Below are 16,962 nucleotides of genomic sequence, written 5' to 3' on the forward strand. Positions count from 1 at the left end.
CATCTTTTGGAAACTAAACTTAATGCCTTAATTTGAAAAATAAGGAAAAATCCAACCTTAAAGGACACCAATTTTCTTTGTGAATAAATAATGTATCGTAAATAAATTAATGTTCTTATTTAAAATACAGGGTGCATAAGTTTGGACACCCCTATGTTAAATTCCCATAGAGGCAGGCAGATTTTTATTTTTAAAGGCCAGTTACTTCATGGATCCAGGATACTATACATCCTGATAAAGTTCCCTTGGCCTTTGGAATTAAAATAGCCCCACATCATCACATAGACTTCACCATACCTAGAGATTGGCATGGTTGTATTTCAGTTAGCCTAATAGCTAGTTTGATTTGCATTGAGAGATGATCTTATGGAAATTATCTCTAGGTATGGTGAAGGCTATGTGATGATGTGGGGCTATTTTAATTCCAAAGGCCAAGGGAACTTTATCAGGATTCATAGTATCCTAAAAAATAAATAAAAAAAATACTTAAAAATAAAAATCTGCCTGCCTCTATGGGAATTTAACATAGGGGTGAAGAACATTTATTTATTTACGATACATTATTCATTCACAAAGAAAATTGGTGTCCTTAAAGGTTGGATTTTTCCTAATTTTTTTAATTAAGGCATTAAAGGTATAGCGGAGGATCTTTTTACTTCCGGGTGGATACCCTATACTATTGGTCCTCCTAATTGTCAATCATTCTGGTGAATCAATCAAGGGCGGGACTTATCTAAAATTAGGAAAGATCCTCCGCTATACCTTTTTAGTCAACTTTAGCATGGGTGTTTAAACTTATGCATAGCACTGTATTTATTAGTACTAGTCTTTACTATTAGTCATATTCTTGCAATTTATGTTAAGTAAAGGGGAAAAGTAACTTGTGTGTTAACAAATTTTGTGTAAACATGTTATAATTTGCAGGTGCAGAAGTCAACTAGAGGAGTGCAGCACACTGAAAGTTTAGAGAGACGCACATGCTCGCAACGGGGCTTACTTGACAACAAGTTCATATCTCAATATTCTAACGAATAGAAACAGAAATAACGAATAGAAATAACCTTAAATATCTATATCTGTATCTATCTGTCTCTTATGTGTACAGTTACTTTCAGAGTGGACGCGCAAGCAGTTGCCGTGGTAATGAATATTTCCAAAATTCCCCAGCTTAACTTCCCATGGAAATTTACCGGAAACTTTCCGGAAATTTACTGGAAATTTTCCGCCCCTTTGCAACCCTACTAGTAATCAGTCTGTGTCAAATTATACCAGTATATGTTTTTATGTAACTGACTTAAAGTTATGAACAGTCTTAAAGGAAAACATTTTATGACTAACTTGTAAGATGAGTCTTAGCAGTTTTTGCAACTGGCCAAAAAAACGGCTTTTTGTTGTTGCATGTGGCAAATTTGAGGGTAAAGTAGACCTGACACTTAACAAAAAGAATAGTTGCTTTTGTTGACTTCTGTTTACAAAGCTCTTCTCTTTTCCAATTAGGTTGTTTATCTCACCAAGTATGCTGTATTCAGAGACTCGACCTACTACATTTTTTCTGTGGTTGCCCTTATTGTAGTAAGTGTCAATTTAATGAGATCTGTGAATTAAGTGGTACAGTAGAGTAGGTTTTGGAAGGAAAAATCACATTAACTTTCTCCACAGAGAAACTGATAATTAGCAATAATGTATAACACTTTCAGGACAAATATACTAGGAGCTCTCAGCTTGTTAAACAATGGCTTCGAAGCCTTTATGAAAAAACTGGAAGTGATGCTGCCATTTGCTAGAGTGTTTGTATATGGACCAGTAACCACTCAGAACACCTATCTAAGATGCTGTTAAAGGGTTAGTTCACCCAAAAATGTAAATTCTGTCATAAATTAATCGTTCCAAACCCTTAAGACTTTCGTTCATCTTCGGAACATAAATGAAGAACTTTTTGACGAAAAGTCTTACAGGTTTGGAACGACATGAGGGTAAGTAATTAATGACAGAATATACATTTTTGCTTTTGCTAATTGGAAATCACAGCAAAAGATTTCAACAGTGACGCCAACTCCTATAAAGCATTTTGAATTACAGTATGTGATGAACTACTGCACTCCAGAACAACTTGTATAGCTTTATATACAGTAATAGTTTGTAATAAGCCTTAAATATATATTTATTAATATTGATTACATAATATTGATATATAAAGACAAAAACGTATCTTTGTTCACTTTTTTTAATTTATTTTTTGTTCATTTTGGGGCTGGTTGGTTTGGATCTAATCTTTGACTATTATTTTTTAGTTATTTAGTAAATGTTTAAGTTATATTTATATAGTTTAGACTATTATTCATATGTGAAGGAAATGCAGGAAAAAATACATAATGAAAATAACCATGTGCACTGAAATTCTGCTGCCACTCAATGATTATTTACAGACTGTATATTTCTTTCAGTTTATTTACGATGACAAGATTTTGTGGTAAGTGAACCTCTGTCTGAGTATACCTTATCTTGATTGGTTGAAGGCAGAGATCTGATTGGCTTCCTCCTCTCTCTCTGCAGGTGGGAGAGTCTGGTACTGATTTTCATGTATGTTGGCTACATCGTCATCATGAAGTGAGTCCTCCTTTTTGTATATTCATTTAAACATCAGATTCTTTATTTTAATTAAAATAACCATTGAGCCTTCAAATATTTTCTAATTATTTATAATTTACACATTCATTTTTAACTGTTTAAATAACTAAAGGAGTGGGTTATTGAAGTACTTACTCTGTGGTATCGGAATTTAAGGTATTGAATCCTTAATTTTAGCTGGTATTGGTATACTGACATGCTACTTTGAGCTGACTTAAGGTGCAGTCACTGTTGGTTGTTTTTTTCTTTTTTTTGGGGTGAAATCCAATTGTTTCAACAAGAATCCTTGGGATTGGTAATTCCGTGTGAGGACGAAAGATTTCCTCATGCAGATTTTGCAATGGTTCAAGTTGGTCATTCGACATGTCCACACCTTTGGAGTTTAGATTTTGTTTAAATCAGTTTGTTTGTGTGTGTGTGTTTTTTATTTTTATTTTTTTAGGTTTAACACTAGCATTCAAAACTACTTTGCGGGGAAGGAAGACAAAGGTGTCGTCAATGGTAACGCGGTCAGCAGCGAGATGGAGGATGGTAATGAATGTTATGGGCAGTTTTGCGATGATGCATCATGGCCGTTACTCAGCCCAGGTAAGGGTAACTAGACAGGCTTCCTCATGGGATAGCGACTAACCCTCTGCTGCTTGCAAAAAAGTTGGATCTTGTTCTCTTTAAATTAATTCCACTCTACTATATGTATGTCTTCTGTTTGTAAAACCTACGCCAACAGCACTTACTGAAAGTGTAGCCATCTGACATCTCTTATGAGAGGCTGACACTTTGCTTCCTTGCTGAATAACTGTGGTGCGCTTTCTGTTTCAGAGCACGGTGTCCTGTAGTGCAGCTCTAACCGTTGTGCTGCGTGGCGGTCTGTCACCCCACTGCTGAAGCCTGTCTGTTTAGCCTTACTAAATCTGCCCTGTCTCATCCTGCAGTGTTCTGTGTGTGTGTTTTCATGTCTTATTCCCAGTGCCAGTGATGCATCCTTCCATTCTTTTACAAAATGGTATCTGTCACTGTGCCTGTTATAATAAGTTTTGTATTCATGTGTTCATTTGAGGTTTTTTGAAGATATCTTTTAAGGACAAAGGCAAGTGAAATGTAGATATGGTACCGTCAACATTAAATCAGAATTGAGGATGTTCCTGGTCTTATTGTGCACAATATATCAGAGCATGTAGTTCCAAAGAAAAAATCTTTGTCTTCATAATCTTTGATCAAAATATAATAATTGCTCTGCTTCTAAAATGACTTTTATTTGACTTCTATACCTGTTATTTCTTTTAACATCTCTGTCATATCGAAACCACTTTTCATATATTGGCCTGATGTTTATATGGCTAAAAAGATGAAATTCTGATAGCTTGTAGCCTAATGTAAATAAATGAAATCTTTATAACAGTATAGCAGACTACTAGCATAAAATGGTTATAAATATAAGTTGGCTCTATATCTCTCAGTAATCTCTTGGTAAGATGATATGTTCAGCTTGTTACAGTGGGATGGATTCTGATTTGCTGTCAATGTTTTTATCATCCATTAGCTAGATAAAATCATTCTGAAAGTGATTTGAAGGATATTGTTTCTCTGTGCCATTATAGTTATAACTGTGGAGTGAACTCTGCTATTCTTTAATATTGAGAAATATTTTTAGAACTGAAGTTATCGTCCTTGGTGTGTATCAAATGATACAGTAGGCTTTATAGGGTTGAATATCACACGGTAGTCAAAACCGACATATTGTGACACCCTAACAACAATGAAGACTTGGTGGCATGAGATTGGGATGGGACTATCCGTTTGGCCAACGAATGGCAGAAACGAGTGTTTGATAAACCCTCCCTTTAAATATATCTTTGGTCATTGTGTTTGTTGTTGTTGATCGTGTTTTGGCAGTAGAGCTCTTCCTGTGATGCCCAGCTGTAATCTGGAGGATGGTTGAGATTTCATTTCATGTCAGTATTCTATGTGTTGATGGTTTCTGACAGTATCCTGAGGGGCTCAGAGGTGGGCCTACAGTCTATCCCAGCAGGAATCAGTCTCTCACTGACAAACAGGACTTTAGATTGAAATTTGTGACATCTTTTTTCTTTTGAGAGTTTGGGTTTATGTGGTTATGCTGTGCACCATTGTTGTGTGGATTTATTTATTTATTGGTTTATTGGTCTCTCGGGCAGGTTTGACATGTGCAAGAGTGTGTGTGTGAGTGAGTGAACAAATATTGTACATGCTGTGTGTTTTGGGCATGAGTACCATGTGTAGGTCCACTTACAAATGTTTTTTTCTTCCGTGTCCGCAGTAAAGCCCGGTAAAACATACTCTAGGGGCTCTGTTGTGATGGTGGACGAGATGATAAATTCAAGCCCTCCACATTACCGGTTTCCAGAGGCCGGCCTCAGGGTCATGATCACCAACCACTTTGGACCCAAGACACGTCTGCGCATGGCAAGCCGACTTATCATCAACGAGGTAAGAAAATACACCTGCTGAGTGAACACCTCTGAGAAAATAAGCTAATAATCCTCAAAAGTCTTTGGGTTACAGTGATTTTAACACAGTAATGGAAACTGAGTACCTCAAGCCCATTTTAAAAGGACAGTTCACAAAAAAAGAATTGCTCATCCTCATGATGTTTGAAACCTGTATCACAGAACACAAAATATATTCTGGAGGGAAAAGAAAAGTAAGTGTTGTGTTGGACCCCATTGGATTTCATTATATAGACAAAAACAGTTCTTCAAAACCTCGATTTTTGTGTTTGACAGAAAAAAGAAAACTATACAGGTTTAGAACAGCATGAGTGGAACATAATACATTACATTTGTGCCATTAAATTCGTCCATCTTACTTATTGTATCTTTTTCAAACATCTTTTACTTGGAAAATGTCACAATACAGAATTAAATGGGTTGTGAATGCTCAATTATGTTAAATTCAACCGAAATGAGTCTGATGTAAAATGGATGTATTCAGCTATTTTATAAGGGCTTCAAATGCAGCTCATCTTTTCAGAATTACGAGTTTGCACTATCCGGTTTATAATAGTGTAACTCTGGCAACCCAGAGACTGGATTATAAACCAGTTCTGAATAGCTTATGCACCCGTCTTTGTTGGTTAACTCAGCACTGTGGAGATCTCTCATCAGGTAGCCCAGTTCTGGGTGTGAGGCTGATTAAACTGTTTCTATAAATATCCACATGCTGGCATTCAAAGAATTGTGTTAGAAATTCAAACCCCTGCTACAAAGACTGCTGTGGAATTTGATAGAGACATGTCAGCTAGTTCAGAAGGAAATGAGGCTGGGAGTGGTGTTAAACTGATAATGGATGAATGATGTGGACACAGAAGGTTATCAGTTAAACTTTTTAAGGGACAGATCACCCAGAAATTGGAAAAAAAATATCTGCTATTAATTTTGATGTTTTTTTCTAACCCATATGTGTTTTGGAAAAATAGCATCATACTGGCTGGGAATAACTATTCCTTCAAAGTATCTTAATTTAAAAGTGAGATTGTGAGAAAGTGGATAAGAGTGAACTTTGAAGCAGTTTTTGCTCTTTATACATTCAGCAGCAGCGGCTGGTGAAGACGGCCAATGGGGGTGACGCAGTGCTGGTGGCTGACCAGAAAGCTGACACCATGGAAAATGGCAATGTAGCGGAGGAGAAACTCTCTGAGGAGCTGGAGAGTGAGATGTCATCTCCTTTCAGCTTGCCCGGTGAGGCGGTTTGACTTTAACACATTAGCACATTGGATCTTTAACTGCATGTGGTGGCATCTGAAATACGTATACCTATTCTGCTCTACAAAGGCAAAAGACCATAACTCGCTAGAGTGTGGAACTGAGCAAAATGACTTTAAAGATTGTGTGTGCTTTGAGAAATATCTTTATACTGCCAGGTTATATTTATTTTATTTTTTATTTATATATTATTTTATTGCCATTCCCTGTTTTCATACAGACGTTTAGTTTACTAAATGCATATATATAAAAAAAAATTATTGGATATTGAATGTGAAAAGGAAATGGTTCTTCCATAACACTGCACTTTAGGTGTCTGTGTGTGAACTATGCAAATTGTAAAATGTTCTATTACAGAAAAGATATAAAATACATATTTGTGTGTGCTGTAAAGTGGTTAGAAAAAATGAAATCGGAAGACAGGTCAAACTTAATGAAAAATCTGAACTCTAGATTGTAGGTATAACCCGCTTGTAACAGCTGGTCTGATGTTGTATGCACCAGTACACTTGTTGCTTCATTGTTAAAGGGATGGTTCGGAGTAAAATCAACCTAGGGTCCTTTGCACCATGACCTCGAGCCAAACAGTACAAATAGGTTCTGTACTCATAAAACGAGGCATTGGAAAGTGTTTTAAAGTACATCAGGAGTTTATTTAAATAACACGTCTTGCCTGACGGCTCATGCTACTGCTAACCCGGACACCGACGTCACTTCAGTGGTTTGGGAAAAGCACGTAAAAGTCCTGGCAGAAAGCGATGCATAAGGATGTAGTGTAATTTTTTTTACACTATTTTGTGATCCGTTCCATCACTATAATCTATCCATCTTCACCGTCACGCTTAGTAACACATACAGCTGTACATCACCACAGTTCAACAGTGAAAAGGGACCCCTCTCAAACAGTGTTGCGCCGCATTCCGATCGTTGTTAAAGCGACATACACCGGTATTGCAGTATATTAAAAATTCATATCATAACAAAAATAAACACTGGTATTCGGAAAGAGCACTATACACATGCTGTATACACTCAACTAAAACATTTCACTTTTGGTGATAGTAAACACTGGAAATGGAAAAACAAATAATTGGAAATCTTTACTTCCTTATCAGTGCCTTATCAGTGGCCACATTTACAGTATATTTTGGGTTTGAATTGACTGAACAATGCAGTTTTAATTTTTGAGAGCTCAGTTGTGAGAATCACACAAATTCTCAAACACAAATCCCCCCCCCCCCCCCCCCCCCCCAAAGTCCCCATACATAAAAGGACAGGATGGTCAAATGAAAATGAATGCCATGAACATAAACATTTATTTAGATTTTTTTGTGGAGGCTTAATTGGTGACATGTTGTACCATGTGACTGTAGGGGGCGCTTTGAATAAAGTGAAGTTTTTCATTTCCTGGCCCATTTTGGTGTTGCTGTACTTCACCGTGCCCAACTGTGCCAAGCCGCGGTGGGAGTTCTGCTTCATGCTGTCCTTCTTCCTTTCGACGTTGTGGATAGCTGCCTTCTCCTACATCATGGTGTGGATGGTGAGTTCCTTTGTATATGTAAGCATCTGTATTTGGATACTGCTTTTTCCTGCATTATTTAATTTAATTTAGTATTTAAACATAAAAAAAATCTTAATACAGGATATTAAAAATCTTTACACATCATAATCAGAAAGAGCTTTATTGCCAAGTGTGCTTGCACACACAAGGAATTGTTCTTGGTACTGAAGCTTCCAATGCTCACATACAAATACAACATCATAGAAATATTGTAATAAAATTGAAGAATAAAAATATATAAGTATAAATACTCATTTAGGTTTTGTCATAAACATATTTACAGTATAGATTCAAGATGAATGGTGTGCTCAATTCCTTTTGAATTATGAATAATATAAATAAATATTAACTGAGTTTACAAAGATAAGTATTGCACTTACAGGCATATGCCTTGGGAGGCATTTAACTGTTTAAGAGGGAAATGGCCTGTGTGATAAAGTTGTTCCTGTGCCTAGATGTTCTAGTGCCCAGTGACCTGAATCGCCGTCCAGACAGCAACAGTTCAAACAGGTGGTGGCCAGGGTGAATAGAGTCTGTGATGACTTACCTGCTCTCTTTCTCACTCTGGAAGAGTACAGTGCCCGGTTGCATAAAGCACCTTAAGTGTAATTTTCCCTTAAGTTCGCCCTTATGTTTCCCTTAAACCTAAGGGTGTTGCAGAAAAAAACCCTTAAGTGTTACTTAAGGCTTTCTTTAAGTGAAACGTCATAAACACTTAGAATTTCCCTTAAATGCTGTTTTTTCACTTAAATAATCCCTTAAAAAGCGTTAAGTGTTGCATAAAACCCCTTAACGGTCATTTCCCTAAGTTTAACTTAAGGTTTGGAAATCGTAACCTTAAGAGTAACGCGGACAAAAATAAGACGACATGGCTGAATTTATGGAACCAGCTGAAGATCATTATGTGCCAAGAAGAATTTTTAGGAATAGGGAGAACCCATTTGGACCATTTTAGGGATGAAAAATTGTTGCAAGCATACCGATTTGATCGACGCGCAATATTTGCGCAATACATCGCTAACAAACTTGACCATGTCACACATCGCAACCACTCTTTACCTGCGGTTTACAACTGCTTAGCACTGCGTTTTTTTTTTTTTGCAACTTGGAGTTTTCAGTAGTGGGATGTTTTACATGTGCATAAATCGGCTACCATTCAATAAATGTAGGCTACAATTAGTGTGTATTGGATTTTCAGGTGATATTCTCAATTCATTCAGTTAACGGATGCTCTGAGGTAAAGTGTTCAGACTGCAGACTTATTATAGCAACGATTATATTTAATTGTACAGTACAGTCATAACATAACGTACAGACATTATCTTAATTCCATAATGTCCTTAAACATAACAATATTGCTGGCCATAAACTGAGAAAGTGCGCGCCCGGTGTGTGATACAGTTGTCCTAGACGCGACGCGCGTTTAAGTGTTTTGCGTATCTATGGCAACAACAGACTTTTATAACGTGAATCCAGGATCGCTGTCGTGAAACACTTAAATGTTTCCCTTACCTAAGAGAACCGTTTAAGAGATTATATGCAACACCCTTAAGTTATTCTCTTAGGTAAGGGGAAATCGCCCCTTAAGTATCACACTTAAGGGAAAAACTTAAGGTGCTTTATGCAACCGGGCACAGGTCCTGGAGGGTGGACAGGGGAGCACCAATAATCAGCAGTCCGGACCTCTCAGTAACCTCTCAGCAGTCCGGACTGTACTTTTGTAGTCTTCTTATGTCTGAATTGGGAGCTGAACCAAACCAAACAGTTATAGAAGTGTATAGAACAGACTCAATGACGGCTGGGTAGAACTGTGTCAGCAGCTCCAGTGGCAGGTTGAACTTCCTCAGCTGGCGAGAGGGCTGTTCAAATATATTCAACCCCATGAGTGTCTACACTAAAAAAGCAATCCGGTCGAATGCGTTTTCGACTACCTTTGGAAGTGGTGGAAAGTGGACAAGCTCAACTTTTTAGACTCCATTTACACCTGTATTAGCATTGTCTACTTGTGATTCGTTTGACCGAAACACATCTTAATACCAGGTGTAAACAGGGCCTAAGATCCTTGCATAAGTCCCAGGTCTGTCGAGATGTTGCAGGATGTAATGCTGTCCCATGTTGACTGCATCATCTAAAGGCCCGTTTTTTTCTGTATGCAAACTGCAGGGGTCCAGTGATTTTCTTCAGGTAAGCTAACACCAGTCTTTCAAACGACTTCATGATCACAGGCGTGAGTGCGACAGGTTTGTAGTCATTATGTTCAGTGATTTTAGGTTTTTGGGGACTGGAGCGTTTGAAGCAGCAGGGAACTTCACACCGTTTCAGTGATCTGTTGAAGATCTGTGTGAAGATAGGGGCCAGTTTGTCAGTGCAAAATTTTAAACAGGCCGGTGAAACAAAGTATGTTATAAATAAACGGCGTTATCTTTTTTCAGTAACGAGTAATCAAACAAATCACTGTTTCCCTGTTACAACGCCGTTACCGTTACTGACAATAAAATGAGGCGTTACTATAATTGAGCTCACTGAAGCGGTTTTCATCAGAGTATGCTCTCTCGCTGGACAAAAGTGAGGCGAATGGCGCGAGAGAGACAGAGTGTGTCTGAGAGAGAGCGAGCGACATTGTGCGAGAGAGACCGAGGGTGTTTGAGCATTATATAGTTTGTTTATAAATAAATGACACATTTCAGCATCAAAATAATCTCTGTAGCCTATTGGTATCATCTGCAATATTTTAAGTAGTTTACATGGTTATAAAAATAAAATAAAAAAATAACCTGCAGGGAACGTTTCCAGAAAACATATTTTTTTTTGACCAGTTGTGAACATGTGCGGCAAACACACCTAGAATTTGGCTTAAATAACCTCTGATGATGACGTTCTCTGTAGGTTATAAAAATAAAACCCCAAAATATTAGATTTTATTATTTATTTTTGGTACATTGTTCAGTATTATAGGCTATTGAGAGCACTTCTTGTTAAACGGTTTACTTTTGTGAGGAAGAAAATACTTCTTCAGTATAGGTTACAGTATGTCTACCAGTGTGAAAGTTTTATCATTTTAATTTGCACACACAAAGAGTGTGTGTGTATATTTATGTATACTTATGTATGTGTATATGTATGTGTGTATGTATATGTATGTATATATATATATATATATATATATATATATATATATATATATATATATATATATAATTATTATTATTATTATTATTATTATTATTATTATTACATTTTTAGTAAATTTCTTAAGAAGCATAATTTATTTTTAGACTTATTTGTTGGCCAGTTGTGGTCTGTGCATTAAATATTAAAATTTCTAAACCATCTATTGTTTTATTGTTCCACTATAGTAATGATAATATTACTATTAGATAATATTACTATATATTACTATAATAGGTGTCTCTCACATTGTCCCACAGCAACATTAAAAGTGTAGATTAATGTACTATGTTTTATAATAATAATTTATTCTATTTGGTGTCCATTTCATTCATTTAACATTGTTATTTGACACATTTGAACATTTTATTAAAAAATAACGCAATAGTTACTTTCCCTGGTAATTAGTTACTTTTATAATGATGTAACTCAGTTACTAACTTAGTTACTATTTGTTAGAAGTAACTACCGTATATACCCGACTATAAGACGACCCCCCATTTTCCAGACTTATTTTTGGGACAAAGAGATTTTTGTGGAAAAAATCTAGTTTTCAACAGAAAATAATTTTATTTGAAAATTGCTGTGATAATTCATTCTCTCTCTTCTAGCACGCGCGCGCACCTTTCTCTCTCTCGCTCTGCGTCTCGTGCGCGCACCTCTCTCTCTCTCTCGCTCGCTCGCTCTGCGTTTCGCGCGCGCATCTCTCTCTCTCTCTCTCTCGCTCGCTCTCTCTCTCTCTCTCTCTCTCGCGCGCGCGCTGCCTCTCTCTCTCTCTCTCTCTCTCTCTCTCTCTCGCTCGCTCTGCGTCTCGCACGCGCATCTCTCTCTCTCTCGCTCGCTCTGCGTCTTGCGCGGCAGAGAGGAGCAGAGTTTTAATTCAGTTAACGGCTCGATTATCAGGATTTTTGTGCAGATTAACATCTTGGAAGGGAGAGCTGGTTTTGTCTTAATGGGTCGCGTTTCAGTCACTATTTCATATTAATTCCGTTGTTCTTTCTCCCTTTCCCCCCGTGATTTTGTCTATATCGCGAATATAAGACGACCCCCCATTTTTCAGCCTATTTTTAGGACAAAAAGCTTGTCTTATAGTCGGGTATATACGGTATAACTAATTGCTTTTGTAAGCCCGTCTGATTGGTCCAATGGAGGTCTCCAATAATACGGGGAAGGTATCTCTGCGCGTTACTGTCTTTCCTTTCACGCAATACAACAAGATTAAATGTAATATGTTTTCTCACATACAATAGCTCGTTTCATCTGACTCCAAAAATGAAAAGGGTTTTAATGATATCTGTGCATCGTTAAAACGTGAATGAATATTTGATTATCCTCTTAAAACTCTGTTTGTATTTTACCCGCTTAGATCAGGAAGACTATATCGCTCCGAGTTCCTTACCCAGGTCTCCGACACAAGTGGCCAGTCCCGAAGATCAGGAGCAGAGGCAGTTGGCTAATTCTCTAGGATTTTGCCGAACACGCACAACAATCAAAGAGGCTTTTTCATAGCCCCCTTGGGTGCCCTTCAAGATCTTAATTCAATTGTTTTACTTTAGTAGGTTTTGGCTCTGAATTGGTGAAGCCTGTACATTTATCTAAAGTAACATTAAATTAGAAAAGAAGACATCGGAACACATCCACCCACCCAAGTCGCCAGCAAAACTCCCTGATATCAGTTGTTAACCGTCGTTAACCTCTGACGCAGCTTGCGGCAATATACGAATCCGTTAATCTTATTTGGGAAAAAACAAACAAATCTCAGAGTCGTTCAGAATAAAATCAAACGTTTACTATTTATTGACCAGGTAATGAAGCAATAATTCAAATCCAATTCGCAAGAATAAAATCATCAGTTAATCATAACAGAACAACAATTCCGGAATCGAGGAATTTGTAGAAATTATTACCTGGCAACGAAAATTACACACAACGGTTTGTGTGGGCAGTCAACCTACAGACTCCTCAAACTTTCTGCACCTTTTCCTTATATACCCAGATAATTCAATTTTCTTACCAAATGGTGGGGTCTGTCATTATAATTAGATTTTGGCTCCCTATTCAGGGATACACACTGTGAGATCAGAATTTGTATTTGAATAGGTTCTTGTTTTACATACAGGAGGTACAGTCTGAATGGAGGACCTGGGGGAGGGAAAACACCTTTAAGGGACACATTACTTTTCTCATCTTTTATAACTTCTTTTAGCTTTTCATTATGGTTGGGAGAATGAGACCATTTTACCAGGCGCACTGAGACACTTTAAATGATATCAAACATGTATAGATACTTATTATGTATAGATTATGTATAGATACGTAACATGCTATCTGTTTCTGATGCAGAAAAGCTAGTTCATGCATTCATGACCTCGAGACTAGATTACTGTAATGCTTTATTAGCTGGTTGTCCTGCATCCTCAATAAACAAGCTACAGTTAGTCCAAAATGCCGCCGCTAGAGTTCTTACTAGATCAAGAAAGTTTGACCATATAACACCAATTTTATCATCACTACATTGGTTACCTATAAAGTTCCGTATTAATTACAAGGTATTGCTACTGACTTATAAAGCCCTAAACGGCTTAGCTCCAGTTTATTTAACGGATCTTCTATCGCCCTATAATCCATCGCGCTCTTTAAGATCACTAAATTCGAGGCTTTTGGTCATACCTAGGATATCCAGATCCACCAAAGGAGGGAGAGCATTTTCACATTTAGCACCAAAACTCTGGAATAGCCTTCCTGATACTGTTCGTTGCTCAGATTCGCTCTCCCAGTTTAAAACTAGATTAAAGACGCATCTCTTCAGCCAGGCATTCATATAATATTTTAATCTTACAGTTAAATCCGGTCTCTACTTCATAAACGCCAGAGGAGAACTGGCCCCCGACTGAGCCTGGGTTCTCCCAAGGTTTTTTTTTCTCCATTAGGTCACCTAATGGAGTTTTTCGGTTCCTTGCCACTGTTGCCTTTGGCTTGCTCAGTTGGGGATACTTAATTTGATTAATCGATTCAACAGTGCTATTGATCTGCATTACCAAACGTGGATGTTTTACACCAGAAACATACACTGATGTACTATTTTATTTAATACTGTGAAGCTGCTTTGATACAATCTGTATTGTGAAAAGCGCTATATAAATAAAGTTGACTTGACTTGACTTGACTTATTGTACATAGTTTACATTGCATAGGTTTTTAGTGTATTTCAGGTGAGGAGGAAGGGGGGAATGAAGGGGAGATAGTGTGTGAAGTGTGAACTGCACTGTGTGCTGCGTCTCAGAAATCCCTGTTACATCTGGCCCGCCGGATTATTTTGGAAGTCCTAAATGCTGCACAAAACTCTTCCACTACTTGAGAAAAGCCGTAGTCGCGCGGTGATTTCACCGCTGCATACTGTGTGAAACACCCATAGGTGGAATCATGCGGCGCGGGATTACATTTTAAAGTATAACTGTGCGTTCACACCAGATGCGAATAGCGCGTCAAATTCGTGCCTGCCGCGTCTAGTTATAGTCTACGCTTGACCACTTTGTGTCCATTCGCGCATCAAAAGACGGTAGCGGTCAGAACTCTGGTGTAGGCTACTTTGGACGGAGCGTGCGGTCTGACTGACAATAGCCAACTATAGTTTACATTGCATAGGTTTTTAGTGTATTTCAGGTGAGGAGGAAGGGGGGAATGAAGGGGAGATAGTGTGTGAAGTGTGAACTGCACTGTGTGCTGCGTCTCAGAAATCCCTGTTACATATGCAGGAGGTAGTTCAAGTGTTAATTCTCATGAGGGTCTTTTGTTTCATCGAGGGGTCAATCAGACATACTGGCACCAGCCTTACACTTTTTTTAAGTAACATGCCCAACACTGCCCTGCACACATCCTCCACACAGGCCATAAGCACAGGAGGGGGGTTGCAGAACATGTTGGTGTATGTGTGAAATGCAGATCAGAGCAGGGGAGTGGTGTGACTGGGTTTTTCAGAGCTACAGTAAAACCCGTTTAGATCCTCAGCCAGCTGTCGATTCTCCATAGATCGGGGCAGTGGCCTGTCCAGACTGATGCCGGATTGTTGGGATGAAAACTTTTTTTTTTTTTTTTCAGCTTTTCATAGTAGCTTATTTTAGCCACTCTTATCTCCTTTGTCAGTGCGTTTCTGCCCTGGTTGTACAAGATTTTATCCCCACTTCTGTAAGCATCTTTGGCATGACAAAGAAAGAACTTAGTTGTCTGAGTGTTGTTGTAAACCATGGCTTATCATTATTGAATGATAAAAATGTCCTAGTAGGAATGCACATATCCTCACAGAAACTGATCTATGATGTTATCGGTGGCAGCAGCTTCAAAAACATTCCATTCACATAATTAAAGTTAACTAACCACATAACATACTATATTATAGCTGTATACAGGATTAGTGCTATATGGACATTTTTTGTAAAGCTGCTTTGAAACAATATGTGAAAAGCTCTATACAAATAAACTTGAATTTAATATGCATTAACTTTGACTGTCCTTGTATTTTGTAAAACGGTTTTATTTTTTCCTTAAGTTTATTTAGACCCCCGGGGGGCCCTCGGACGCCAGTTTGAAAACGTCTCTGTTTTGACTCAATATTTCTTTGAGTTTGGCTTGTTTTAGGTCAGGGAACGACAACTGGCGGCCCAATATTTTCTGGCCCGCCGGATTATTTTGGAAGTCCTAAATGCTGCACAAAACTCTTCCACTACTTGAGAAAAGCCGTAGTCGCGCGGTAATTTCACCGCTGCATACTGTGTGAAACACCCATAGGTGGAATCATGCGGCGCGGGATTACATTTTAAAGTATAACTGTGCGTTCACACCAGACGCGAATAGCGCGTCAAATTCGTGCCTGCCGCGTCTAGTTATAGTCTACGCTTGACCACTTTGTGTCCATTCGCGCATCAAAAGACGGTAGCGGTCAGAACTCTGGTGTAGGCTACTTTGGACGGAGCGTGCGGTCTGACTGACAATAGCCAACTCCCGACATCTTTTGACAGCGTATCCGCACTTAATTCTGACCACCTGTACACCGAGCTCCGAGGAGCTGTTTGGTACTGAAACCATGTCAGTCAACAACATTATTTTTTTTGCAAGGATGTTTGAAGTAGTTCGGCAGAAAATAGCCTACTTCATTTGTCAGTAGGGCAATATGATTTTCGTTTATGTTGCTTAGAAATTTGAGTGATAGGCTTTGTCCTATTTAATTTATGTTAGGCTATTTATATTTCATAATTTATTTTCTGTGGCATTTTTTTTCTCTGCTGACAGTACAATGTTAAAATAGCCTAATATTTATATTGACACGAACACAATTTTTGTATAGCATTTATTATAGGCTACTTAATCTCATTCTTTCCATTAGAGACATTTGAATGTAAGATTTATGGAAACGAGATCTAAATTTTGTGGACCCGTCAGGTCGGGAAATAAAGCGGGTGAACACGGAGTGTATTTTAAGCGGTTGCTGAATAGAACCTTGTGGGAGCGGGACGGAAAAAAAAACAGTCCCGCACAGACCTCCTTAAACCTTAGGTGTGTATGTGTGTGTCCCGAATAAAAAAAAAAAAAAAAAAAAGGAATAAAGTTCAAAAGTCGGACTGTAAGCGAATGATTGCGAGGTATGATTGCTATTCACACCTTTATTAAAATGGCTGTAATCTGTTACCACAATAGTACTTGATCTGTTTAAAATGATTTCCTTGATATATGCCTAAGGTGTTAAATTAAAAATCAAAATTAAAATTTGTCTAATCCAGTAATTAATTTTTTCTATTTTTGATCTGAACACAATCAGAAAATCAGAAAAAGTCGTTTTTCATCTTTTTATTTTTGGTTTATATTTGAAAA

General features: G+C 37.8%; 1 protein-coding gene across 5 annotated transcripts in view; it reads left to right on the forward strand.

The window, feature by feature from the left end:
* The window catches only part of slc24a4a (solute carrier family 24 member 4a), a 54,991-nt gene that overhangs the window by 31,863 nt on the left and 6,166 nt on the right, over positions 1-16,962 (forward strand). For 2 of the 5 annotated variants that reach the window (XM_081347683.1, XM_081347685.1), the window contains 7 exons: positions 1,498-1,572; positions 2,445-2,470; positions 2,554-2,607; positions 3,071-3,159; positions 4,925-5,094; positions 6,197-6,344; positions 7,742-7,908. In XM_081347683.1, the coding sequence (XP_081203809.1) occupies positions 1,498-1,572; positions 2,445-2,470; positions 2,554-2,607; positions 3,071-3,159; positions 4,925-5,094; positions 6,197-6,344; positions 7,742-7,908 (729 nt within the window). Of the gene's footprint in view, positions 1-1,497; positions 1,573-2,444; positions 2,471-2,553; positions 2,608-3,070; positions 3,217-4,924; positions 5,095-6,196; positions 6,345-7,741; positions 7,909-16,962 lie in introns of all 5 variants that reach the window. The other 3 variants (XM_081347681.1, XM_081347682.1, XM_081347684.1) reach the window with 2 other exon arrangements.

Source organism: Scardinius erythrophthalmus (assembly GCF_964197995.2).
Source record: "Scardinius erythrophthalmus genome assembly, chromosome: 19".
NCBI lineage: Eukaryota > Metazoa > Chordata > Actinopteri > Cypriniformes > Leuciscidae > Scardinius > Scardinius erythrophthalmus.